Consider the following 25,700-nt stretch of genomic DNA (forward strand, 5'->3'; position numbering starts at 1 on the left):
ATATTCATGTTCATATTGGTCTACTAAAAGTTAATAAAAATTATAATTAGTATAAATAAATTTGAGAATAATTTTTTTAATTTTAATAAAATGTGAATTTAAAAATTATTTATATGTTTACGATATCAAGTTAATCGAAGAAAAAAAAACCTTTTAAATATGTTTTTTATTTTACTTATTTTAAAAAACTTTTTTTATTAACTAAACCAAACATGTTTTTTTTTTTGTTTTTGAAAACAAAAACTATTTTTTAGAATCAAGTTTTCAAACATAATTTTATTTCTGAAAACACTAGAAACTGTTCTTAAAAACTGTTTTTCAAAATAATTTCAAAAAACAGCAACCAAACATATCCTAAGCTTTTCGTAACTTTGTTTTTATATTTTCAATTTTAGTGCAAAGTAAAAAAAATCACTTATTTATGTACTTCAATGAAATTTTTTAATTTGTTATAAAATTACTCTCAAAAGTGAAGGCAAGTAGACCTTTCAAAAATGCCTTTAAATTTATTTCAAAATTACCCTCAAAAGTCGAGGGAAATCACATCTATCACTTTTAAAACTGCCTTGTCACATTGAGTTTTTATTTATTTTTTAAAAGTATAACGTGTATTCAAGACACAACAAAAAAAATTGCTCTTTGTTAGAAGCCAACACCACCTATTCCATGGCGTCGTCCAGACCCGAAAAAGTTTCCAACGAAACCCAAACAGCCAAAAAGTTCCCGACACGTGGCGTAATGGCACAAGGAAAGAGAAAGTCGAGGCTAAACAATAGCAGAAAACCAGGAAGAGAGAGAAAGAGACAGGGAGAAGGGCTGTATCTATATGCGTGAATGTATCTACATAAAAAACAACTATACGGACCTACCGGGAACGGACGGTGCTGATAACCCAAACCATCTCATCCGAGTCGTCTCCTCTCTCCTCTCTTCTCCAGCGTCCGATCTCATCCAATCTAAAAGCTTCGAACGCTCGCTCCCTCTCGCGCTAAATACATAACAATCAGTCGGTGAGCCTCTCATTTCAAACCTCTCGCACTCTTCCCTCGCTTTCTCTCTCTGCTTTCTATCTCTACACTTCTGGCTTAGCCATGGCGAACCTAGGGTTTTGCTGCGGAGAGCTAGGGTTTCTCCTCCGATTCTCAGTCTTGCTCTTTTGACCCAGGGTTAGGGCAAGTATGGCCGACGCTGCTGCGAGCCCCGGCGAAGGTAGTCACGAGAGCGGCGAGCAGATCCCCCACTCGAACGTGCGCGAGCAAGATCGGTTTCTTCCGATCGCGAATATTAGCCGGATCATGAAGAAGGCGCTTCCCGCGAATGGAAAGATCGCTAAGGATGCGAAAGAGATCATGCAAGAATGCGTCTCGGAGTTCATCAGTTTCATCACTAGCGAGTATGGCTGATGCATTTTTTCTTTTTAATTTTAGGCGGTGCGTGATTGATGGTGTTGTTGGTTTTGTTTTTCAATTGGATGCCTAGGGCGAGTGATAAATGTCAGAGAGAGAAGAGGAAGACTATTAATGGGGATGATTTGCTCTGGGCAATGGCGACTTTAGGGTTTGAGGATTATATTGATCCGCTGAAGTTGTACTTGGCTGCATACAGAGAGGTAATATGTCTTTGACTTTCGGGTTTTCTCGATTTGTTTAGACCATTGATGTAGTTGTTTGCTTCACTGAATTGATGCCGTTTTTTTTGTCTTGTTATTCCTCTGGATTGTACGATATGGTGTAGATGGAGGTACGGAAATATGATTTTTAATTCATTTACCTGCTTATTACATTTTTCCATGCTTTCTGTTTTGATTTGGGCATTTGTGGATTTTGGTAGGGTGACACCAAGGGACCGGCAAAGGGTGGAGATGGGCCGGCTAGGAAAGATGCAGCTGGAGCTCAATCAAGCATTAATTCCCACGTGAGATATTGTACATAGAATGTTAAGAATTTTTTCTCCACATTTGTTGCCGATATAAATTTTATCTCTTGTTATGGAATGAACTATATTTTTATTACCTTACCCTATCATCTTCGTTTTGCATTTTTTCCAAATATATGTGGCAGATTTCACATCAAGGTCCTTACACGCAAAATGTGAACTATGAGACTCCTCAAGTAATCTCCCTACCCCTCTCTCTCCATCACATATGCAACATATATACATACTTACTCTTTACATATTTAGTGCAATGGTTTAAAATTTTGATTTGAGATGAGCTAGAGGATAATTCTCCCAGTTAATGTGGCGATACAAGTTCTGCTAGACAGACTATAACTGATCAGGTTGAAAAATGAAGAACGCAGCTGCTCAACCAAATATTTTTGTTCAGTTTGTATTTAAGGAGCAGTTTGATTACGATGCTAATGTTGAAATTTAGAAAAAATAATTAGTCACACTCATCCAATGCAATTTTATCACTTGAAAAATAATTTGCTACATCCTCCTATCATTTTTTACTCTTTCCTTCTAGATATATTTTCATTTCATTAAATAAATATCTCATTTGCCTTTTTGTTTCTTTTTTATATTATCATTAAGATGGTGTGCATTTGTATAGGTGATAGTGATGTCCATATTCAAATAAGCTTCTCAAGTTTGATTACTTGCTTAACACACATCCTTCCTTATAAGTGCTAATTGAGTTCCCTTCATATATGGCTTTATCAAGTTTCTCTTTTCTCTCTCTAACTTGAAGCCTCATGGATGCCGTCAATCTGCAGTTTGCTTTACTATATTCATTTGTTGTTGATTTCATCCCAAATACCTATACTTTAGATTTTGAGCATTGATGGAGTTTTGAGATAGAAACCGTGGACCTTTCTTCAATTTTTTTGGTTGTATGTCTAGATGGAGAGGCAGATTGCTTATCCAGAAGGGGGAGCTTTTGCCATCATAGTAGCTTCTCTCTCTCTCTCTCTCATGCTCCTCTTCTGGTCTTTTTCTTGTTTTTAGTTATTAATTTCGCACTTACAATGGAGATATTCTAGTTTACATACATCCTCTTCACACTGTATTAACTTTCATTCTTATAGAATTATATTAGAAGTTAGTTCATCTAAATATTTTTTCTTTTCATTGCTTTGCAATGGAAATTATGGTTTTTAATAGATGTTTCAAAAGCTACCAATATTTTGACAAGGTGACCATCAGTCCATCACTACCATTTATGAATCAATTTGATCATCCTTCTACAAAAAAGAACTTTGCATTTAGTAAGCAACTAAATATTTGTCACTCTTCCTTTTGCTTTAATCTCAGCGTTGAAGAGTGAAGAAGGCAAGAAATGACTGCATGCTCCAAGAAATACTTTATTTGTTGGTATGATTGGGGGGCCTTCTATCTTTGCATATTTTATAGTCATCATTAAAATGAAATGTTATCTATTATTAATTTATGTTTCAAAAGCTACTGATACCCTGATAAGTCAACCATCACTACCATTCATGAGCCAAATGCACAAGTCTTGATGTTGCTTTTGTGGGAATGTATGTATGTCCATCTGGGGAATATCAATGAAATTTTTTATTTTGCATAATATGTTGCACATCTTATAAAATTATTTTATCATACTCTATACAACTAAATGTTACCTGTTTCAGTGCTCTGGTATGATGCTCCTTTTTTTTTTTATTTAAAAAAAAAGAGGTGGGGTTTCTTTTATGGTTGATTTGGGGGATCATTGATTTGGGCAACAATGAGATAAGGAAATATTGTAAATCTCTGTGGCATGCATAGAGGATTTTGCACTTGTCAAAAGGATTCCTCATCTTTCTTTGTACTCTCTATTTCAATGCAATAAAATGGTTGTTTTTGATAAAAACAAGTCTCTTTGGGATGTAAAGGTAACTCGTAAAGTCCTTTGGGCATTAAGTTATCGTCTTGTTGTTTTTGAAGAATCAGCTTGTACAATAATCACAGTGCCAAACAAGTCCTACTAACACCAGATAGTTTCAAAAGGTTTTGGTGCTTTTGTGTTCAGGCTTGCCTTGGGGCAAGCCTAAAGGAAAATGCCAAGACTAAATTTAAGGATTAAGTAACATAAGGCTCATTACTGAGTTGTAAGGCTCTAAATATACCTTCATCTCAAAATATACTTCAAAATGTGCACTCCATACACATGTTATATAATCCACTCAGAATTATTAGTTGAGTATGGGTATCTTTATCAAGTTTGGCTTTAAAATTCCTACAACTTCACATCAGTAATGTATTTGTCAAACCTCAATTGGCTGATTTTTAAAAAATGAAGTGCACTGAATAGGTTTAATATTTTTTCATGTATTCAAACCTCAAAGCGTATGGTTAGTTTGGCATGCCAAGTTTACTATCTTGTCTTCAAATATCCAGGCATTATTGTACTATCCTTTGGAAATTGTAGGACCTCCAAGTTATGGAAGTTTTCATCTCCATGAAAGTGAACATATGCTTTGTGTGATTTGGCTATGCTTTCATGCACTCAAAAGGTGGGGCCGAGTTGAATATACTAAAATGGTATCTTCATAGTCCCTTCTACCCAGCATGCAAATACTTGAATAAATGGCTGTGTTTTAGCTCTTTTTGTAAATCACAGATTTCCCTTTCACTGCCTCCCTATCCAAGAATGAACTTCGATAGACTTATAATTTAATGACTGAACACCATACTTTAAATGGTGGGGTCAATCCTTTTGTTAAACAGGCTAAACTGAGCAGCCCTTCTTCTTACTCATAATTTAATGTACTTCTTTTTCAAGTCTAATAATTAATTCTGTGGTTAGGATTATACAATTGTATTACTTATTATATGATGTTCCTTTTTGTTTTCTGCTCCCTTTTATTTGTGGTTGTGGTTGACACTTCTCACCATCACTCCACTAAATTTTGCACTCGAGTTGTTGATACATTCATCTAGCATCGACTTTTGTGCAAATATGTTTTGAAGTGTCATTTAATTGCTTTATTTGAACCATATTAGAAAATTGATCACATGGTGACATCTTTCAAGCAAACAAAAAAAATGTATTCCTGCTAAGTATCGGATGTTTTGCACTGCTTGTTCATGTGTAAAGATGTGACAAATGATGGTATCTACTTCATACCTCCCTTTGATTTTTCATGATTGGTTGAAAACCTTTATTCGACATTATATGAATCAAAATGCGGTGTGAAGTCCTTTTGACTAAATAAGAAAATTATGTTGCTGAAATCCACTGGAACTGGAGAACACAGTTCATTGTAACAATATTCAACACTCACATGTATTTTAATCATGTTTTTATTGAGATTATAAACCAAAAATGGCTATGGCTGTTCTCTGATCAGTCTCACATCATTACATAATGCATTGGTCTTAGAGTCCAGCATACGTAGGTGGTAATCTTCTCCATCACCATTTGCATCTTTGTCAACTTAAGGCTCAGATGTGATTTTCAGCATGCTTAGTTTTGTTTTGCTGCCTTCTATTGGAGATTCCTTAGTTTTTATTTTGTAAACAATTATATGTTCTTGTTGGGCTAACTTTGAGTTTTTTGGTTCTGATGCTAACTAGTTCTCTTGAAATTGTAGTCACAGACTCAACATTTGATGGTTCCCTTGGATGGCACAAAGTAGGAGTTTCTCTCCAGTTAATTGCATCGTTTGGAATCCCATTCAAGGAGATGCTGTACTTATTACATTGAGACAATTTAAATATAATCTGTACAACTGTAACTTTTTCAAATGGTTTTGGCGCTATTGCCATGTCTAGTAGTCATTCTGCCAAAGTTTATATACCTGCTTGCCTTTTGGAGTAGAATGATTATTTGAGGAAAAGATGTGAACCTTTTGATGGTTTACATGCCTTTTGGAGTAGAATACTATTTAAAGAAAGATTGCAAGATTTTGGATAATCCATATAAGAATTCCATTCTTGATTATCTTCCACTCGGGAACCGCTGATATTTTTGTGCTTACATTTCCTTGACTGCTATATCACTAAGGAATATCTGAAAGCCTTGTTGGCAGTTCCATCGCCAGCAGTGCTGGGAGTTTGTTTATTTAATCACTGCAATTTTTTCCTTGTCCTCTGGATGTTGTTCATAGTGGGATCATAAAAGTGTTGTAATGCCAACTTTATGGTGACCTAGTTTAATGCTCGGACATGAATCCAGGGCAGAGAGAAGGTGACAATATTGCCTGTGGAGATGCTCTTATTTTATTTTTCATTAGGCAATTATTTGTATTTTGATTTTGTTCTAACTCTGGTGTAGCACGGATGGTTTTTCTTGCTCCAGAAGGGAGTGCTAAGTCCACTGAATCTAATTCAGTTCAAATCCATCTTATATGCGACTGTTCCTATGTAATCGTCCCGTTACCTGGTTTTGATTTTGAGCTTCAAATGAAAAGTAAAATCATTTGTTTTCGAGGTTTAACCATCCTTTAGTCTTATTTGACAATTGTTTTTGAGGATCATTATTTATTTATTTATTTATTTATTTTAAATAAGAAAATATATTGGACGACCAATTCTTATTTTGGGGTCTGATCAAGTTATATGCTCATTTTTCCTACCCCAAGCAGCTGGCCTATTTAGGTGTCGTTGTGGAGAACCCTTTTCGTCACAATTCCACTTTCTCAGTCTTTCTTTTATTTATTTATTTTTTGTTTTTAATATGCTGCTTTTTGCGTGTGGTATACCAAATCCAGTGGGTTTCCTTTCGGTGTTAGTTGTCGTGGGAGAGATGATAACTGCCATGCAACCATCTCTGAAGATTCATCCGGCACAGAAAATGAAAAAGCATTAAAAAAAATCCCCATTGACTTGCGCTAACTTATTGATGGGCTTCTAAGAAATTAGGTGTTAGATTAATAGATTTGGTTCCATTCATTTTAAGCCAAAGCTCCTCCGTCCATTTAGTATTTATGCTTTTATATTCAACTCTAACTCATGCCAAAACCCTTTTTCTTCTTCTTCTTCTTTTTCCAGACAGATGGTGGCCAAAAAATCCAAGGGAAGCGATTTAACATACGGATGTTTTTTCCTTGACATTGAAGTCTTTACATTTAATGAGCAACAATTTGAAAAATGTCCCACAAACTTAGAGAAAAAAGCAAATATATTCATACCATTCGACATGGAGAGTCTACCACCACGAGGCCGTACCTTTTAGGCTCGACTGCCGTGTAAAAGGGGAAGTCATAAACTATAAAACCATTTTTGCTTGAAAAAGAAAGCCTCACTAAATACCTGGAAAATTCATTTAAAAAAATAAAAATAAGGCTGACGCACATGAGGACAATTCCTTCTCTATTTTCTATGACAGCAATTGCGGGAACACTAATAGCACCATCGCTCCTGATGAGAATGAAACACTGGTTCCACAGGTTGCATTTCATGAAGGAGATTCCAGGGCAAATAAGGGATGAAAAATGTTTCACTTTTTTTATTTATTTAACAATATTATAATTTTAAAGAATATAAATAAATTTCTTTTAGATTGTATACTTTTTTTTTATGGTACTTCAATCAAGTTTCCGATAAGTATGACCGTGTTTGATATAATATAAAATAAGATAAAAGAAATAATAACATATTCTAACTCAAATAAGATAAGTTATTCTAATAAATATATTATTTATTTTTATTTTTATATCCCTTATCCATAGAATCGGTTAATCTCAAATTAGGATATAAGAAATACATATATCATATGCCATAAATTTATTTATTTTTATCAATTCTTTTATTTTTTATATTCTTTTTGTTGTAAAATAGAGAATTTTGATTAAAAAAAATTAAATTTGTGATTATATAAAGAAGAACTAAAAAAATATTTATAAAATATATTGTAAATAAAAATAATAGTAATATATGTATTATTTAATATGTATATATATAATATAAAATTGTTATTTAAAAATTTTAGATATTTTATTTATTAAATTTTAAATTATTAAACAATTTCATAATAATACTAAAGGTATGAGAAATTCCATATTTTTTTAATAAAAATATATTATAATATAATATAATACAATTTTTATTTTAATTAAATATCAAAACATTGAAAAATAATATATATTCTATTTTATTTTCATATTCATTTTATAAGCTAAATATGAAGATGACATAACATATCCCATTACATAGAGTACATTATAATACCGTGTCCATTGCATATAATATTTAAAAATATCGCATCTCATTAGGTATTATATATATATATATCATATCACATCAAATAAGATATTATATCATATCCCACCAACCTTATACAGTTTATAATACTCGTAGTTACGCATGACTCTCACAACTTCCTCATGCTATTCATCATTTTCTTTGATTTTAATATGTAATTTACCAATATTTCATTTCTATTATGGTATATTTTTATGCATATTGTATATTTACCTTTGTTTTTAGTTCTAAAAAATTTATTTTCAATTCAAAAATAAAAATATAATAATATTTTTAGTTAGGAATATGTAATGATAAAGCTTTTAATGTGACTATTTTTACAGCTAAATATATTTTTTATTTGGTATTTACATTATTACACCATTAGCTATAATATTAGGAGTTTCAATTTTTATTACATTGCACATGCATTGTTAATGCCTTAATTAGTCTTAGGGTATGATAACGTGGCATTCGAGTTTGAGACAGGTCACTCAAATAATGACTCTTAAAATAGACCTTCAAGAGATGTAATGTAAAATATCATAAAAAGTTTGTCCCAAAATCATTAAAAAAATATTGATTAATTTTCGAATGGGATAATCAAAACCTAATCCAATAGTATATTTATATGAAATATTATGAATATAATATTAGTTTAATATTTCTACCCTTATATATATATATAATTGTTTATACTTGACATGAGAATAAAAAAATGAATGAAAAATATTTTTATTCAAAAAAAAATATTATGAGGCTTTTAAAATATGAAGATTATTTCTACGAGTATATGATTATTTTATTCTTTTAATCAAATAATTCAAAATAAAATTACTTTCGCAACAATATTCATGCAAACAAATAGGATAAAGAAAAAATGAATTAATTTTGATTTTATTAATAATATAATCGAAGTTAGCTTTTAATATTTCAAATTTCAATTAGGGTTGTAACTTGAGTGGGTTGTTCAACCCAACCTAAATTAATAAATAGTAAACCCAAGTTTAACCCAATCCGAATTTTAGCTCGAGATACTCAATCAAGCCCGACCCAATCTCATTTTTCTAAACTCAGGTTGAGTTTGAGTTATTCAAATTAGACTTGGATTGATCATATTAGACTCAGGTTTATCAGGTTAAATTCGAGTTGGTTGGGTTAGACTCATGTTGATCAATTTGCATAATTCCAAATTCAAGTATAATATTTTTTTAAAAACTTTTATAGTATATTTTTATGAAAATTTAAACAATAAATATGACAAAATTTGAAGATAGCAATAAAAGAATAAATATAAATTTATATATTTTCTAAAAAATGAAAAATATAAGATATAATATAATTTAATATATTTTTTAAATAGAAAACGAGAATAAATATTATTATATAAGATAATATACGTTATAAATATTATGAAAACATTAAATCAAATTCGAGTTAGGCTTGGGTTGTTAGAAATTTAACTCAAATCCAATCCAAATTGAGTTCGAATTGAGAAAACTTAACTAAAATTTAACATAAATATTGAAAATGATTGTTCAAATCTGTTCAAACTTTGGTTTAATTCGGGTCAACCTGTTCGAGTTGTGCCCTAATTTCAACTATGCGGGAGGAAAATGACCAATTGCGTTGCTTTTATCCGCTTCATGCCTACTTCTGATCTTTCATGATTGGTTGAGAATTACCATTCAATATATGAGCAAAAATGCAGCATGAAGTTGCCATCCTTTTTACCAAGTAAGAAAATTATTATAATGCTGAAATTCAACAGTTCATTGTAACAATATTCAACATTCATGTGTGTATTTTAATCATGTTTTTATTGAGATCATAAACCAAAAATGCCTATGGGTGTTATCTGGTAAGTCTATCACATTGTTACATGATACATTTATCTGAGTCCACCATGCATTGGCGGTAAGCTTCTACATTGCCATCTGCATCTTTGTCAACTCAAGGCTAAGATGTGATTTTCATTTCTCTCTCAATATCGTGTTAGCTGCCTTCCATTGGAGACTCATTAGTTCTTATTTTGAAAATGGAAAACCATCCATGGATGAAACAATTTAATGTTCTTGTTGGGTTAAATTTGAGTTTTTTGGTTCTGCTGCTAGCTAGTTCTATTGAAATTGTAGTTGAATCCATGGCAGAGAGAAGGGGAAAGACTGAAAGGGCATTGCCTCTGGCGTTGCTCTTATTTTATTATTCATTCTGCAATTATTTTTATTTTAACTTTGGTCCACCTCTAGTACAGCATGGATAGTTTTTCTTGCTCCAGAGGGGAATGCCAAGTCCATTCAATCTGATTCAGGTTGGTTGGACCAGCTGTAGCCTAAGAAATTTTATTTTAAAATTCAATGGATTTAGGTCGAATCCAATCCAACTTACATATTCTGCGACTGTTTGGACCTTGGTTTTGAGCCTCAAATGATTTTGCTTTGGGTTTTTGTGTTGAGAATCCTGGTGTTTGGCCATCCTTTAGGGATTGCTAAAGTTTTATGCCTATTTTTCAAACCCCAAACAGCTGGCCTAGCTATGTGCTGCTGTTGTGGACGATCCTTTCACCAAAGTTCTACTTTTTTTTGGTGGGTTTCTTCCTTTTAAGTTGTGGGAGAGAATTGGCAGGGAACCATCCGGCACTTGTTGGATTAAAGAAAATAAAAAAGCGTTAAAAGAATCCCTATTGACTTGGCAATGATGCTTGTTGATGTAGATGGACGTAGTCGGACCGGTCCCGGCTTGTATTGGTTAAGAACACAATACCAACAACATTCGTTCTAAGCAAAAGCTCCTCCGTCCATTTAGACTCACCTATGCTTTGATCATCCTGTAAATTACGTTCCTTTTTTGTCCCCCTGTTTGTGTAAACTCCATGGCAGACTCAGTTGACATCTGCATTGATTTGGTGTTAATTTTCAAACCTGGACTTAATTCCTTGACACTCAAGTACCTGTAGAAAAATGCGCCACAAAGTTACAATATCAAATTACAGAAACACCCAAAACAAAAATTCATATCATTCAACGGGGATAGCCTACCCTTTGAGGGTCGAGGGTCTTCTAAGAGGGAAAGTCATTCATTGGAAAAGCTTTCTTGCTTGAAAAGAAAACCTAACCAAAGGGCCTGAAAGAGTCGGTCTTTTTCCATCACAGCCCTTGCAAACCCGTAACAATTTATGGAGGAGATTCCTAGAAGAAAATTGTGTCGAATTCTCCTTTGTTATATTCCAATTTCAAATAAATTTTTCTTAGGATCTGAAGAGAAGAAAACCAAGAATTAATTCTTGGTTTGTGTATTTAAAAATGAAAGAACTTTCAGTTGTATATTTGGTTTTTAAAATATTTGAGAAAATGGAATGATAAAAATTAATAAAAATAAAAAAATAACTTCAAATTTAATAAACTATATTGTATAAGTTTTTTAAACTCTTATTTTCTTATCCTAATTTTAATTATATTTGATTTTTTTATATTATTTATGATAAATTAAACATAAGAAAAATAAATATTTTAATATTTAATTATTCTTAATATACGAAAATATTAATAAAGTGAATTCTTATGTGTCATGTTTCCTAAAATATTATTTTCTAAATTAGAAGAATCAAATATTTTATTAAGATTCTTATCGTCCCTCTTTTATTTTTTATTTTTAATTCATTTAAAATAATCCATGAAAATGGTAAGTCAAATTTTATCTAGTAAGCCTTCAATTCTATTGGGTATTTTAAGATTCTCTTTTCTATATTAAAAATTTCTTAATCTTACCCTGCCATTCTTAATAAGATTTTCAACTTATTCCATGCCAAATGAATCTTTATCAAATAAATTTTTAAATGAATTAAAAATATTATAGAATATATTACTTAAAAAAAAATGAAAATGATTTCGTATAGATACATTTAAATGAATCGCTGATTTATAAATTTGAAGGTTAATCATTAATTTATAATCTATAAAATTTATAATTAATTAATTAATTAATTTATTGCATAATTAAAAAAGCTTGATAGGTGCCACTTATTTATACTCAAATTTGTTTATCCGAAAGCCTAGGGTGTCATTGTCATTTTTTAAATTACAGATTCATAATTTTTTTAAAAAATAAATCACTAATTTATCATTTATAAAATAAATTTATAATTAATTAATTTTATTAATAGATAATGATGAAATTAAAATAAAAATAATAATAAAGGATACTTTTTAGCTTCTAAAATTTCAAATTTCAACAATGCGTGAGGAAAGAGGCGAATTTGGTTGATAAAAAACCAAATAAAAGGCGAAAGAGAATGCGCACTGGGCCGGAATTAAGCCCAAAAACACGAAAGGCGGTGCGAATATTTTCGATCTCCTCAAATCAGACCGTCCACGTGTATGAGTCCCACAGAGAGTCAATGTACCTGAGTCACACATGAACTCTGTTCCCGGGAGTATATAATGCCTATTGCCGGAAGCCTAACCGTATTCACCCAAAGCTCTCTCCGATGCCATTCCCTGAATCGATACGTATCGTAATTTATCTTTCACAGAGCATCATCAAAAGGGATTCACAGGTCGCCGCCTAAATCAACATACCCTTTGTGGTTTTAATACAAAAAATATATATTTTGGTCTGTTAATAGCTTTTGAAATTTGATTTGATGTTTGTATTTATCGATAAATTGACGGAAATTTTTAACTACACAGGATTGAAATTTTGTGCAAGTGAGAATCTATAATGGGAAATCGGGGCCAGAAGCGGCCGGAATCCGTTGAGGAGTTGCCGGCGGATAAGCGAGCTTGCAGTTCTTTGGAGTTTAGGCCAAGTTCATCGTCGAACTCGCCGGGTCAGACTCACACGAACTCTCCGAACTTGGCCCCGGAGTCCCAAGATGGTGGCCATGATGGTGGTGAGATGGACACGTCGTCATCGGCTTCCGGCTCGGTCCGATCAGAGGAAGCTGAGAAAGATTCGGCCTATGGATCATGCGATTCTGATGACTTGGCCGATGGAGAACTGCGGTTTAATCGGGACATTCTTCGTGATTTTCAACGGAGGCGATCGTCCGGTGACCAAGCGAAATTCAAGAAGATTTTGGTGACTTTAACGGAAGCCGACGAGGTTGATGTTTCCGGCGTGCTTGCTGCGCTCACTGAGCTCTGTGAAGTGTTGTCGTTTTGTACTGAGAGTTCTCTTTCGAGTTTGACGGTGGACTCTCTGGCACCGGTTCTTGTGAAGCATGCGAAGCACGAGAGCAATCCGGATATAATGCTATTGGCAATTAGGGCAATTACGTATCTCTGTGACGTCTTCCCACGATCATCTGGCCTCCTTTCTCGCCATGGTGTCGTTCCGGCTTTGTGTGAAAGATTAATGGCTATTGAGTATTTGGATGTGGCCGAACAGGTATAATTTTATTCCTCTTTGTCATAAGCATCTGATTTTGTTTATTTGATAAAACATTATTGTTTGTATGGTGATTTTGAAATTTACAGAGCCTCTGTTCCCAATGTAGTGTTTACAAGCATTGGAGAAAATTTCTCGGGATCAACCGCTTGCTTGTTTGCAATCTGGTGCAATTATGGCTGTTTTAAATTATATAGATTTTTTCTCCACTACTGTGCAGGTAAGATTGCTTCTGAAAATTAGTGGCACTGTTCCCTTCTTTTGAATTCGATTGGAATGACTGTTGTTCTCATGTTGGAGGATTGAAGGCTGATATTAATTTCTTTTATGTGGCAGAGAGTTGCACTGTCTACTGTAGTGAATATATGTAAGAAACTGCCTTCTGAGTGCACAGCACCTTTCATGCTGGCTGTCCCTTCATTGTGTAATCTTCTTCAGTATGAGGACCGACAAGTATGTATTTTTTTATGTTGTGTTCATCTCAATGCATTTGAATAATGTTTGAATCTTTGAATCATTTATCAACTTTTGAAAACGCATTGTTTTGTTTTTATTTAATTCCTCAGCTTGTAGAAAATGTGGCTATTTGCTTGATAAAAATAGTGGAGCGAGTTCGTACCTACCCAGAAATGCTGAATGAGCTATGTAAGCACGGGTTGATTCAGCAAGCCACCCATCTCATAGACTTGAATAGTCGAACCACTCTTTCTCAGCCGATTTACACTGTAGGCTTATCTGACATTGCCTTTCCCAACACCCTGACTCTCAAATGGTTTTCTAATTTTCTCATATTGATTTGCAGGGTTTGATTGGGTCACTTGTCAAGCTTGCTTCTGGTTCAGTTGTGGCTGTCAGGACTCTTTTTGAGCTTAATATAAGCAGCATATTGAAAGATATTTTATCTACTTATGATCTCTCTCATGGAATACCTTCTGTTAATATGGTTGATGGACACTGCAATCAGGTTTATATGCTACACTAGAAAGCCTCTCTGCTTTGTCTCTTACTTCAGCTATCTGTATTAATAGAGTTTTATATGATCTTATCTGTGACAATGGGAGGGAATAGGCTGTAGCTTTTGTTATAGATGTGCATCGACAGACATTTACGTTGTAAAACATGCTGAAAATAACTTATATACCATAATAGTAATTTTGAACTTGAAGTCTATAACAAAGACATGTTTGCTCCCCTGATTGGGAGGACTCGGAATGAACTGCTGTTTTAGTATGCTAGTGAACTCAAGGACAATAGGATGCTTGTGCATTGACATGAATGATTGGAGACAATATATTGCCACCATTTATGTGAGAATTCATTCTTTCTCCCTCTCCTCCTTTGTTCTCCTTTTTTCTTCCTTGCAAGTTATCTGTTGGAAATGGATAGAAGTGTGGGATTGACACCCATGTTTCCTTCTTCCTCCCTTTACCTGTTTGTCGTCCATTTTATTTAAAAATTTTCTTTATTTGCCCCCTTTCCTTGTTTTGCTTTCTGTCATCTATTTTAACATTCCAATGAAACTTTTTCCAAGTCCTGCTTTCTACTTACGATCTCAGCAAATTTGCATTATAGCTGAGTTGCATCAATTGGATTCTCTTATCCTGTGTACACTGCAAAATAGGTTTAATCATGCATGCATCTCTCTCTCTCTCTCTCTCTATATATATATATATATATATTTTTTTTTTTTTTTAATTTATTTCACTAAAACTTGTTACCCTGGAATCTTGAATGACAATCAAGGATACAATATTTTATTCATAATTTGTTTATTGACTTGTTGTACCTACATTGACCTTGTAATTATATATTTGTTATGTATGCGTTAATTAAATAATGTTGACTTCAAATGATGCATTTTTCCATGTATTCACTATTCCTGATATTTCACTGTAAGTTTTTCATATTTTAATAGTAGTAATTGCTGTCATTTCTTTCACTAAATTTCCAATATAGTTCTTTATATATATATATATATATATATATTTTTATCGACATCCCCACAGTTCTTGACGGTTGATATATTTGTGAATATTGATATTTTAATTCTTAATATGTACATCCTATAGTAGAACACTGTACTAACTGTACAATAGTCCATAGCCATGCTGGAAGTTCTCCACCCACAAAAATTTGTTCATTTTTTCTTTTTCTCTCTAATTTGACTCTCCAAAAATAAGATTGCGACCCAAAGTCCTGGCTTTTCAACTATTGGCGAGGTATGAGTTATTTTGATGTTGCATATTTCTTAGTCGATGCATTTTTTTTTCTTTTTACATAAAAAAATGTCACATTTGTTTCCAAATTAAATTTGGGAATAAAACATTGGAAGAAAAGGGGCAAAGAACTGGTAGGGGATGGACAGGTACCACTTACAGATATTTATCAGGAAGCAGAGTAGTGTCTGTTAAAATAATTACCTCAATTCGAGTAAGGACCTTCCTAATAGCCTTGGCTAAGTGGGTAAGTGCCTTCCAAAAATAGGGGTGCTTGGGAATTGTCCATTGGCAAGAATGTTCCTCTATTTTTTGCAAGTTTTTCTGGGCTTGTGGGAGAGTAGTGAGGGGTAGGGTCTGTGGCTATTTATTTTTTTTTTTTTTGGGGGTCTTTGTTTTGATTGCAGGTGACTGCACATGCTCTAAGCCTTTGTCTTGGAATGTTATGATTTCAAATATCGAATTAATGCCTTTAATTATAAAAGGACGTAGAATTAATACATTTCAATCAATTGGTGCTTTTGGCAGCGATTTAGTTCTTTAATTAGATTAATTAACATTAGATTTTTTAATATGTTTTGGTCATTGTCACTTAAAATCTTACTGGTTTGGGCATTTTCAGTGTTGGGTAAAACATCAGGTCCTAATCTTTCTGCTAATAATTTCTTAGGAGAGCTTTGTATCAATTATTTGAGTTTGCCTGCTTCTGCTTGTAACTGAATTTTATTTATTCATTTTTTTTAAAGGCTTTAGATTTTAGATGAGATTGGCTACATGAATCCTGAACTACTTCTAAGTTACATTCTTATTAATAGGCAGTAGTAGAAATAAGAAGGCACCCGACTAAAGGGGGTGCAACTCTAGTGCACAAAAAGGCGCACCAAGGCAAACAAAGAAAGAACCAAGAAACACCCTACTACTATATCTCACCTTAACTATCTAGGAAATCAAGCAAGGAAAAGTTCATTCCCATCCCATATCAGCTTGACCAAGAAAGCAAAGATGTTAAAGAAGTCTCTTTAATTGCCAACAGAGTGTGCTTAGTGCCTTCAAAGATGTTCTATTTCTATCTTTATAAATAGTCCAAAGCAAGCATAAAGGGCCATTTTCCATACAATTCCTTTATGGTCCACAAAGTTTCCATAAAACCCAATGAGAACATAGGGGTGCAACTTGAATGGGTTGACCTGACACAACATTTGAACAGGCTTGGGCAGTTATTTTCAATATTCAGGTTGAGCTTGGTTTAGGTTTTTTCAACCCGAACTCAATTTGGGTTGGGCTTGGGTTAAGGTTTGGACAACCCAAGCCTAACTCGAACCTGATTTAATATTTTTATGATATTTATAATGCATATTATCTTATATAAAAATATTCATTTTCTTTTTCTATTTTTAAGGAAAAATATCAAACTATATTATATCATATGTTTTTTATTTTTTTTAGAAAAATATATAAATTTATGCTTATTATTTTGTTGCTATCTTGATTTTATATATATATATATATATATATATATATATATATATATATATATATATTTTTTTTTTTTTTAATTCTTTATTTATTTTTATACATAAATTTTTGTCCCCATTGGGACTTCAACTTGGAACCTCCCACAAATGGTCTCCATCCTTTCACCACTTGAGCTAAGCCTCAAGGGCAATTGCTATCTTGAAATTTTATCATATGTACTATTTAAATTTTCATATAAATACATTAAAAAGGTTTTTAAAAAATATTATAGGTGGATTTTGAATTATATAACCCGACCAACTCGAACTCAACCCAAATCTAACCCGACGAACTTGAATCTAACTTGAACAATCTAAACTCAACCCGAATTAGAAAAATGAGGTTGGATTGGGTTTGAGTTGAGTACCTGGGGTTAGAGTTCAGGTTGGAGTGAGCTTGAGTTAGAGTTCGGATTGGGTTGAGCCTAGGTTGATTGTTTCTTAATTCAAGTTGGGTTCAGGTTAGTCATGAACCCAACCAATTTGCCCAAGTTGCAGTCCTATGAGAACATAATGAACCTTCTTAGGAAGCACTCATTCCACTCCAAAGAAACCTAAAAAAAGAAAAAAAGAAAAATCAGAGATCAAAGGTAATATGACTCATAGTGCTTAAGAATATGGTTGGCTAACTCTTTATGATTCTTGCATAAGCAACTATGGATGCTACATTTTAGTTATATTATTTTAATTCCATTAATACTAATTTACTCAATGGTATTATTACCAGTACCGTTAATACTAAGTTAAATTTTTTAAATTCAATGATTTACCATGTTTTTCATGACTGAGGTTTGGTACAAGGCTGAAGGACACAGAAATGTTACTATTATATCTTCTTTCTCAGGTGTGTGAAGTGCTCAAGTTGCTTAATGCACTTCTCCCTACTTCAGCTAGGGATCAAGATGTTCAAATGGTGTTGGATAAGGAATCTTTTCTAGCAAATCAGCCAGATCTTTTGCAGAAGTTTGGGAATGACATACTTCCCATTTTGATGCAGGTAGCTTTTATGAAATGTAGCAGTTAAATATTTTCCTTTTTCTTTTTCATTGCATTGTTAATATTTTCTTCATCCCTCAAACAGGTGGTTAGTTCTGGTGCAAATTTGTATGTTTGCTATGGCTGCCTATCTATTATCAACAAGTTAGTTTATTTCAGCAAATCTGACAATCTTCTTGAATTGCTTAACAATACCAATATATCAAGGTGAAATAGGTTTCTAGTCTCAGTTATATTATATCTTGAATATATTCTAACTAAAGCTAATAATATGATTTTGATCATGTGGCAGTTTTTTGGCTGGAGTTTTTACTCGGAAGGAACACCATGTGCTGATAATAGCCCTGCAGATTGTGGAGACACTCCTACAAAAACTTTCTGACACTTTCTCAAATTCTTTCATAAAGGAAGGTGTCTTTTTTGCTGTGGACGCGCTTCTTACCCCAGAAAAATGTTCACAATTGAAGTTTCCAGTGTTAAGTGGCACCCATTTTTCAATTGACTCAAATCAAAGGCATGCTGCTAAGGAGGTTTTCAGATGCTTATGTTATGCTTTTGATAACGATCAATTCTCCTCGGCTTCAGAAATGGAAAATTGCAAGCTTGAAAAGGATTCTGTTCACAACCTTGCAAAGCACATAAGGACAAAGTATTTGACCACTGAACTACTTAACTCTGAGAAAGGTTTGACTGATATTCTTCAGAAGCTCAGAACTTTCTCGGCTGCATTAACGGATCTGGTAGACATGTCCCTCCATGATGATACTTCTGCTCAGCATGAAGAGAAGTACTATTGTATGTTACATCAAATCATCACAATTCTCAATGGAAAAGAACCCATTTCAACTTTCGAGTTTATTGAAAGTGGAATTGTGAAATCCTTGGTGAATTACTTATCCAATGGTCTGTACATGAGAGAAAAAGTCGGTTCTCAGGGTGTATCAAGTCATTATGACAATGTAGAAAAAAGATTTGAGGTTTTTGGAGGACTATTATTATCTTTGTCAGAACCCCTCTCAGAGGACTTGCCTCTATCAGTATTAATACAGAAATTGCAACATGCATTGTCTTCTGTGGAAAATTTCCCTGTTATTTTAAGCCATGCGTCCAAGCAAAGAAACTCATTTGCTACTGTTCCAAATGGACGTTGTGTGTCGCATCCCTGTCTAAAAGTTCGTTTCACAAAGGAAGAGGTGGAGACATCCCTATATGATTATTCAGAAGATGTTCTGACTGTTGACCCCTTTTCTTCTTTGGATGCCATTGAGGGATTTCTGTGGCGCAAAGTTAGCATCAAAAGAACTGAACCCACAAATTCAGTGTTTCAAGCTTCACATGATATGAAAGGTCCAATATTTCAAGGACCATTAGATGCAGGTTCTCAAGGCAAAAGTCCAGATCTGATGGAGTCTGAAAGCATGTCCTCTGAGTTTCCTGAGGTGCAGGTTATTTCTTTAACTTTAAAGAATACAATTTCTCTTCAGAAGCAAGAAACTCAGATTTTTTTCCCCTATTGTTTCTTGTAGGCTGAATTTAGTATCTTCTGGGCATTATTTGATCTTTTTTTCTGATTTTATGCAGGAAGACAAAGATTCATCACAGTCTACACCTGAATCTGCAAGCAATTTAAGAGAGATGACTCCTGGTGAAGCAACGTCTTCTGGAGAAACTCAAACAGTAAGTGTATTTCTGTTTATCATTTTTACAATCCTCCTAATCTCAACTGAAAAAGTATCCTGAGATTGAAGTCACACTGAAAGGGTTCATGGTTTTATCTGTACTAAATATATGGCATACCCTGTGTGATTGTGTATGTGGTTTAGGGCTGCTGGGCAAATGGGTGGGTATTTTGTGTTTGATAGGGGAAAAGCAATTAATTTTTATTGTAGCTGTGGAATATCCATGATTGTAAAAGGAGATGCAAAGAAGAAGGGGATGATATTAGTAAATCTTTCCTTACTGGAGCAGAGAGATGAGGCATAGATTTAGTAATGTTCTCCATATTGGAAAGAAGGGCAGATGTGAAATTGGTAAAATTTGGATGAAGTTAATTTATCATTTTTCCTTCATATTTTTTTATAACCACAGCATGGGAGTGGGGTAATTTCTCAAAGATGGATTCCAATAAGAGAGATTATGGATTGTGACTTTCATTGGTAGTCATAGTATATAAATTTAACAACCATGAGAACAGAAGATGCATTTCACAAAGGTGCATATTAAGGAGAAAGAAAACAAAATTTATTGGTGGGCTTAGTATTATAGGTTTTACTATTTTGTCCTTAGTATGCATTCTCACCTTTTTGAGAACATGGGGGAGGATCAAAACACAAAAGGAGATACAAAATGTGATATTGGTGAGTCAACAGTAAGGATAACTGCATAACTAAATTAATTACTTGTTATATTGTATTGATGGCCTTCAGTATTATTGGTTTTACTATTTTGTCCTTAATAAGCATCATCACCTCTTTGAGAACATGGGGAAGGATGAAAACGCCAAGGGGATACAAAATATGATATTGGTGTAGTCAACAGTATAGATGACTGCATAACTAAATTAATTACTTGTTATAGTTGTATTTTTCTCAGGTCCTGCTTGTTTCTTATCGTATAAGGTGCTTCTGCCTTTATTACTACTAAGTGTGTCATGTTTCAGGTATCTGCTGAACAAGAACAACATGTCTCTTCAGAGGCTGGTGTTAAAATGAAAACTCAGTGTCCTGAATCCTGTAGCGGTGAAGATGCTTCAGTAAAATTGTTATTCTATCTAGAAGGGCAACAGCTAAACCGGGAACTAACGATGTATCAAGCAATTATCCAGCAACAAATTGAGGCAGAACATGAAATTATTCCCAGTGGAAAATTGTGGGGTCAAGTGCACACCCTGACATACAGGGCAGCTGTGGAACCTAAACAAACTCATCCTCAAGAATGTCTTCAAAATTCTCCTGTATCTGCTAAAGTTGGGACACATCTTCAGCAGGCTCCATTTTTTTCCAATATCTTTGTTCCTGAACTTGTTGCTGAGTTGGATAAGTCAGGCCCTACATATGATATATTATTTCTACTTAAAAGTTTGGAAGGCATGAACAAGTTCAAATTCCATCTTATGTCTCGTGAAAGAACAAAAGCTTTTGCTGAAGGGAGAATTGATAACTTGGATAATTTGAAGGTGGCAGTTCCTGTAATACCAGAGAATGAGTTTGTGAACAGTAAATTGACTGAAAAACTGGAGCAGCAGATGCGGGACCCTCTTGCTGTGTCTATTGGTGGCATGCCTTTGTGGTGTAACCAGTTGATGGCTTTGTATCCATTTTTATTTGGTTTTGAAGCAAGATGTAAGTACTTCCGATTGGCTGCATTTGGCCCACTTCAAGCTCAACCTCATTCATCATTTCATAATACATCAGGTGCCCCAAGTGACAGGCGACATAATGCTGGTAGTTTGCCTCGGAAAAAATTTTTAGTTTGCCGGGATCGTATTCTGGATTCTGCTGCCCAAATGATGAACCTGCATGCTTGTCAAAAGGTTGTTCTTGAAGTGGAGTATAATGAAGAAGTCGGTACTGGCCTTGGTCCAACATTAGAATTCTATACTTTGGTTTGTCATGAATTCCAGAAGACTGGCCTGGGCATGTGGAGAGAAGACTATACTTCATCTACGTCATGTAAAAGCTTACAGGCAGGGTCAGGAATGGTGGTGTCCCCTTCAGGACTCTTTCCTCGCCCTTGGTCGTCTACATTAAGTACATCTAATGGAATAGAATTTTCTGACGTGACAAAACAATTTGTTCTTCTAGGCCAGGTCGTGGCAAAGGCTCTCCAGGATGGAAGGGTCCTGGATCTTCCCTTCTCCAAAGCTTTCTACAAACTTGCCATTCTTGGGCAGGTATCATTGATATTTTAATTTAGTATTTATTTTGATGAATTTCCAATTAACTGTTTAATTTAATGTTATTTAATTATTTATTTTATTCTTTAATTTAAAACTTTGTGTCTGGAGGGCAAAAATGTTAATTGAGTTTTTTTTGCAGGAACTTAGTGTGTATGACATCCAGTCATTTGATCCTGAGCTTGGCAGGGTTCTGCTAGAGTTTCAGGCTCTCATTGATAGAAAAAGATATTTGGAGACTGTTTGTGGTGAAAAATCTACATTTGATGTTGATATGTGCTTCCGGAATACAAAAATTGAGGATCTTTACCTTGATTTTACACTTCCGGGGTATCCCGAATATGTTCTTACTTCTGGTTCTGATCATAAAATGGTAGGCCTTTGCCATGGTGATTATCTTTATTTTTCTGAGACATTAATTGGAATACAGTTTATAACATATTTCATTGTTGTTATCTTAATTTAGGTAACTATGACTAACTTGGAGGAATATGTTTCACTTCTTGTGGATACTACTATAAATGCTGGAATTTCCAGACAAGTGGAAGCATTCAGGTCTGGGTTTAACCAGGTTTGTATCATTCACTCAGGCTTTCACTGGAATGGGCAGGACTTTATCCTTTAATGATCATCCCAACAGAACATGATCCTTTAATTTTTCCAAGTTCTACCAACTAGAGTACTCAAAATACAAAATTACTCGATGCAATGAAGATGTGCTTGTGTCTAATTTCTGTCCTGTGGTAAGATTCCATGTGTTATAACGTGAAGAAAGAAGTGAAAAAAGTTTCTATACCCTTTTCTTTAAAAAATTTATACTTTATGGTTTAAAGGGATTGTTCGATAACTCAATTGATTCTAAGACAGTTGGGAAGAAAAAGAGAAAAGCAAACCAGAAATCGATCTATATGTGCAAAACCTTTTTGCTAGGCATATAAAATTTTATTACAAAAGCTTCTAACAAAGTGTAGAGGAAGTCTACTGAGTGCACCTTGGCTAGGAAAAGAAAGAAACACAAGCTAACATACTGAGTACTAATATCTGTGTCCTTGTTTAAAACTACAGTGTGTTGGTTGTGATCCTGAATTATGCAAACTTGTGCACTTTTCTATTTCAATTGAATTGGAAACTGAAAACTGAAGTGTTTTACATATCATTTCTTACAACTGCATCAGTGAAGGGTAAAATGTAGAAAATGGCTGCCATCACTTCCTAAATGGTGATGATGAAATATAAAAATCAGCATCATTTAATGAACCCTTAAAACATCAGTCTTGGCTCTCTCTCTCACTCCCTTGAAGTCCCTCGTCATAGCAGATGGAATTGCATGTTCAAATTCTGAGTTGGTATAGTGGAGCCATGAAGTACTGGAGTTGGTTCAATTTCAATTGACACGGTTGCAAGCATATAGTTCATATTCATTGATGTAAGCCTAAATACAGCCATTCAAATAACGAAAATGAACTCTAGCAGTCTTGAACCAGAATTTGTTAAGTGATAGACATGGTTTGACATGGGTGCAGGGTTAACATATAGAGGATGTGATAGGGATTTTGAGCTTTAGGAAACAGAGTGTAAAGCTTGAGTTTTAGGAAGACTTGAAACATTCTCTACAATGTATCCTGATGTTTCAGTGCCATCGGTTGAAACATTCTTCCACTTACATGTGGTAAATTTGTTATAGGGACTGCAATATCCAGAACTGAATTACTTATACTCTGCTCATCCATGTCATAGTGAACCCAAATGTTAATCTAATTTGGCGTATCTGATCTATGATCTGATTTTGTGTTCCAGTTTTAGGAAATTGATGTAGATTGTCATGGTAAAATGGTTTAGTTTTTTATAGTTTGAATAAATATTATCCTCCTCTTGGATAGGGTCTTGTGATTTGTTCTTTTCTTCTTTTCACTATGGATGATGATGCGATGAATTTCTCAATTCTACAGGTTTTCCCCATCAAACATCTTCAGATTTTCACTGAAGAAGAACTGGAGAAATTACTATGTGGAGAGCGTGATTCTTGGGCTGTATGTATATTCCATCTAAGCTATCTCAATTGGGGAATATTTTATTATCCTCACTAAGATGATATATTGTTGCCTTTTCAACAGTGCAATGGGCTCTTAGATCATATCAAATTTGATCATGGATACACTGCTAGCAGTCCTCCCATTATTAATGTTAGTATTGTTCTGTCTTTTTGCATTTTTTTTTTCCTGGTTAATACTGAAAAGATTGCTAAGTTGCTGTTTTGAACTTCAGTTACTGGAAATTGTGCAAGAGTTTGACCATGAACAGCGACGAGCATTTCTGCAGTTTGTGACAGGGGCGCCAAGGCTTCCTCCTGGTGGTTTGGCATCTCTCAACCCGAAGCTCACAATTGTCCGGAAGGTCTGACTTGAAGCATATCTCATAATCCCAATCTTAATTTTAATTTCTTTCATCTTTTTAAGTTGGCTACTGATTTTATGTGGACTACAACAGCATTGCAGCAAATGGGCAGATGCAGATCTGCCTAGTGTGATGACTTGTGCCAATTATCTGAAGTTGCCGCCCTACTCATCAAAAGTGCAATTCTTTCCTCAATGACATCTTTTGTTCATTTATTTATTTTGAAAAAAGGACTTCGATGCTTTTGTTTATGCATTGATTCTTATAGGCTAAATTCTTATAACACATCTATTTTATTTTGTTACAGGAAAGGATGAAAGAGAAGCTGTTATATGCTATAACTGAAGGACAAGGGTCATTCCACCTCTCCTAGCTAGCTTCTAATTCCTCCATCCAACTGATACAGAAACTGTGAATTTGTAATTATTAGATTAGATGGTGGTGTAGATAAGAAAGAAATGAAGTGGGTGGCAACGGGGCAATGATAATGCCGGAAAGAGGAGCTGATTGGCTTGAACAAGAGGATGCTCCTTCCTTCATGGACTGTAGATAAAACAAGTTCGTATAGGCTGTTGGTTTAGTTTTTGGAGATGGGGGAAGAGAGCTGTACAGGGAAATATGGGGGTTTATGGATTAGCTCTCCTTTCCAAGCTTCATGTACAAAGCTCTGTACAGAAGATCTTTATGGCATGTGTATTTTGACACCTTTGGTCTGGTAGCAATTCCAAGGGTCTAGGCATGTGAACAAACTATATTATATCAGTATACTTTGGTTTCCGAACGACTTAATTACAAAATGATGGTAATTTCATGTTTATGTTCTATATATCATTTTGATCTGGAGTTAGAAAATACCATCACATGTCTTTGCAAGGACTACTGTTGGAAACCATTTCGTCATGTACTGGAATTGAACCGTTCTCTGCCGTTCTCCATAGTGATATGATTGTCATTGATTTCATTCACATCATTCCTGTTGACGTTTATCGCTGTCACTTATTTTTGAAGAAATCAGGTTGATGAAAATTATCTGTTTACCCATTTTTCATGGATATTGGGGGATGATAATTTTGCTTCTTGATGGTACTAGCAGAAGTTTTAGGATATGTTTGGGTCTTAAAAATATTTGTGGGAAAAAGATGAGAGAAACGAAAGAAAGAAAAAATA

At 34.1% G+C, this 25,700-nt stretch overlaps 2 protein-coding genes across 8 annotated transcripts; both read left to right on the forward strand.

The window, feature by feature from the left end:
- Positions 1-791: 791 nt before the first annotated feature.
- Positions 792-5,809, forward strand: LOC100265391 (nuclear transcription factor Y subunit B-1). 6 transcript variants are annotated; one of them, XR_009466416.1, is made up of 8 exons: positions 792-1,010; positions 1,166-1,393; positions 1,480-1,609; positions 1,831-1,914; positions 2,061-2,111; positions 3,256-3,315; positions 4,376-4,460; positions 5,547-5,809. XR_009466416.1 is itself a non-coding variant. In XM_002273195.4 (7 exons), exons 2-7 carry the CDS (start codon positions 1,179-1,181, stop codon positions 5,583-5,585), a joined length of 531 nt encoding a protein of 176 aa, XP_002273231.2. In that variant the 5' UTR covers positions 792-1,010; positions 1,166-1,178; the 3' UTR covers positions 5,586-5,809. The 6 variants fall into 6 exon arrangements, 5 of the variants coding, with proteins under 5 accessions (XP_002273231.2, XP_059595087.1, XP_059595086.1 ...); XM_002273195.4 differs by lacking the exons at positions 3,256-3,315; positions 4,376-4,460 and adding an exon at positions 1,735-1,740 and having other exon boundaries at positions 5,541-5,809; XM_059739104.1 differs by lacking the exons at positions 3,256-3,315; positions 4,376-4,460 and having other exon boundaries at positions 5,541-5,809.
- Positions 5,810-12,390: 6,581 nt separating this feature from the next.
- Positions 12,391-25,350, forward strand: LOC100243094 (E3 ubiquitin-protein ligase UPL4). 2 transcript variants are annotated; one of them, XM_010655147.3, is made up of 18 exons: positions 12,391-12,685; positions 12,819-13,518; positions 13,628-13,738; positions 13,855-13,971; positions 14,085-14,243; positions 14,321-14,482; positions 18,093-18,245; positions 18,330-18,451; positions 18,537-19,689; positions 19,826-19,921; positions 20,904-22,136; positions 22,282-22,512; positions 22,606-22,710; positions 24,089-24,169; positions 24,254-24,322; positions 24,405-24,533; positions 24,627-24,710; positions 24,841-25,350. In XM_010655147.3, the coding sequence occupies exons 2-18, from the start codon at positions 12,850-12,852 to the stop codon at positions 24,904-24,906; spliced, it is 4,740 nt and encodes a 1,579-aa protein (XP_010653449.1). In that variant the 5' UTR covers positions 12,391-12,685; positions 12,819-12,849; the 3' UTR covers positions 24,907-25,350. The 2 variants fall into 2 exon arrangements, with proteins under 2 accessions (XP_010653449.1, XP_010653450.1); XM_010655148.3 differs by having other exon boundaries at positions 12,562-12,685; positions 18,537-19,683.
- Positions 25,351-25,700: the final 350 nt, after the last annotated feature.

This window comes from Vitis vinifera, chromosome 8, assembly GCF_030704535.1.
Source record: "Vitis vinifera cultivar Pinot Noir 40024 chromosome 8, ASM3070453v1".
Lineage (NCBI taxonomy): Eukaryota > Viridiplantae > Streptophyta > Magnoliopsida > Vitales > Vitaceae > Vitis > Vitis vinifera.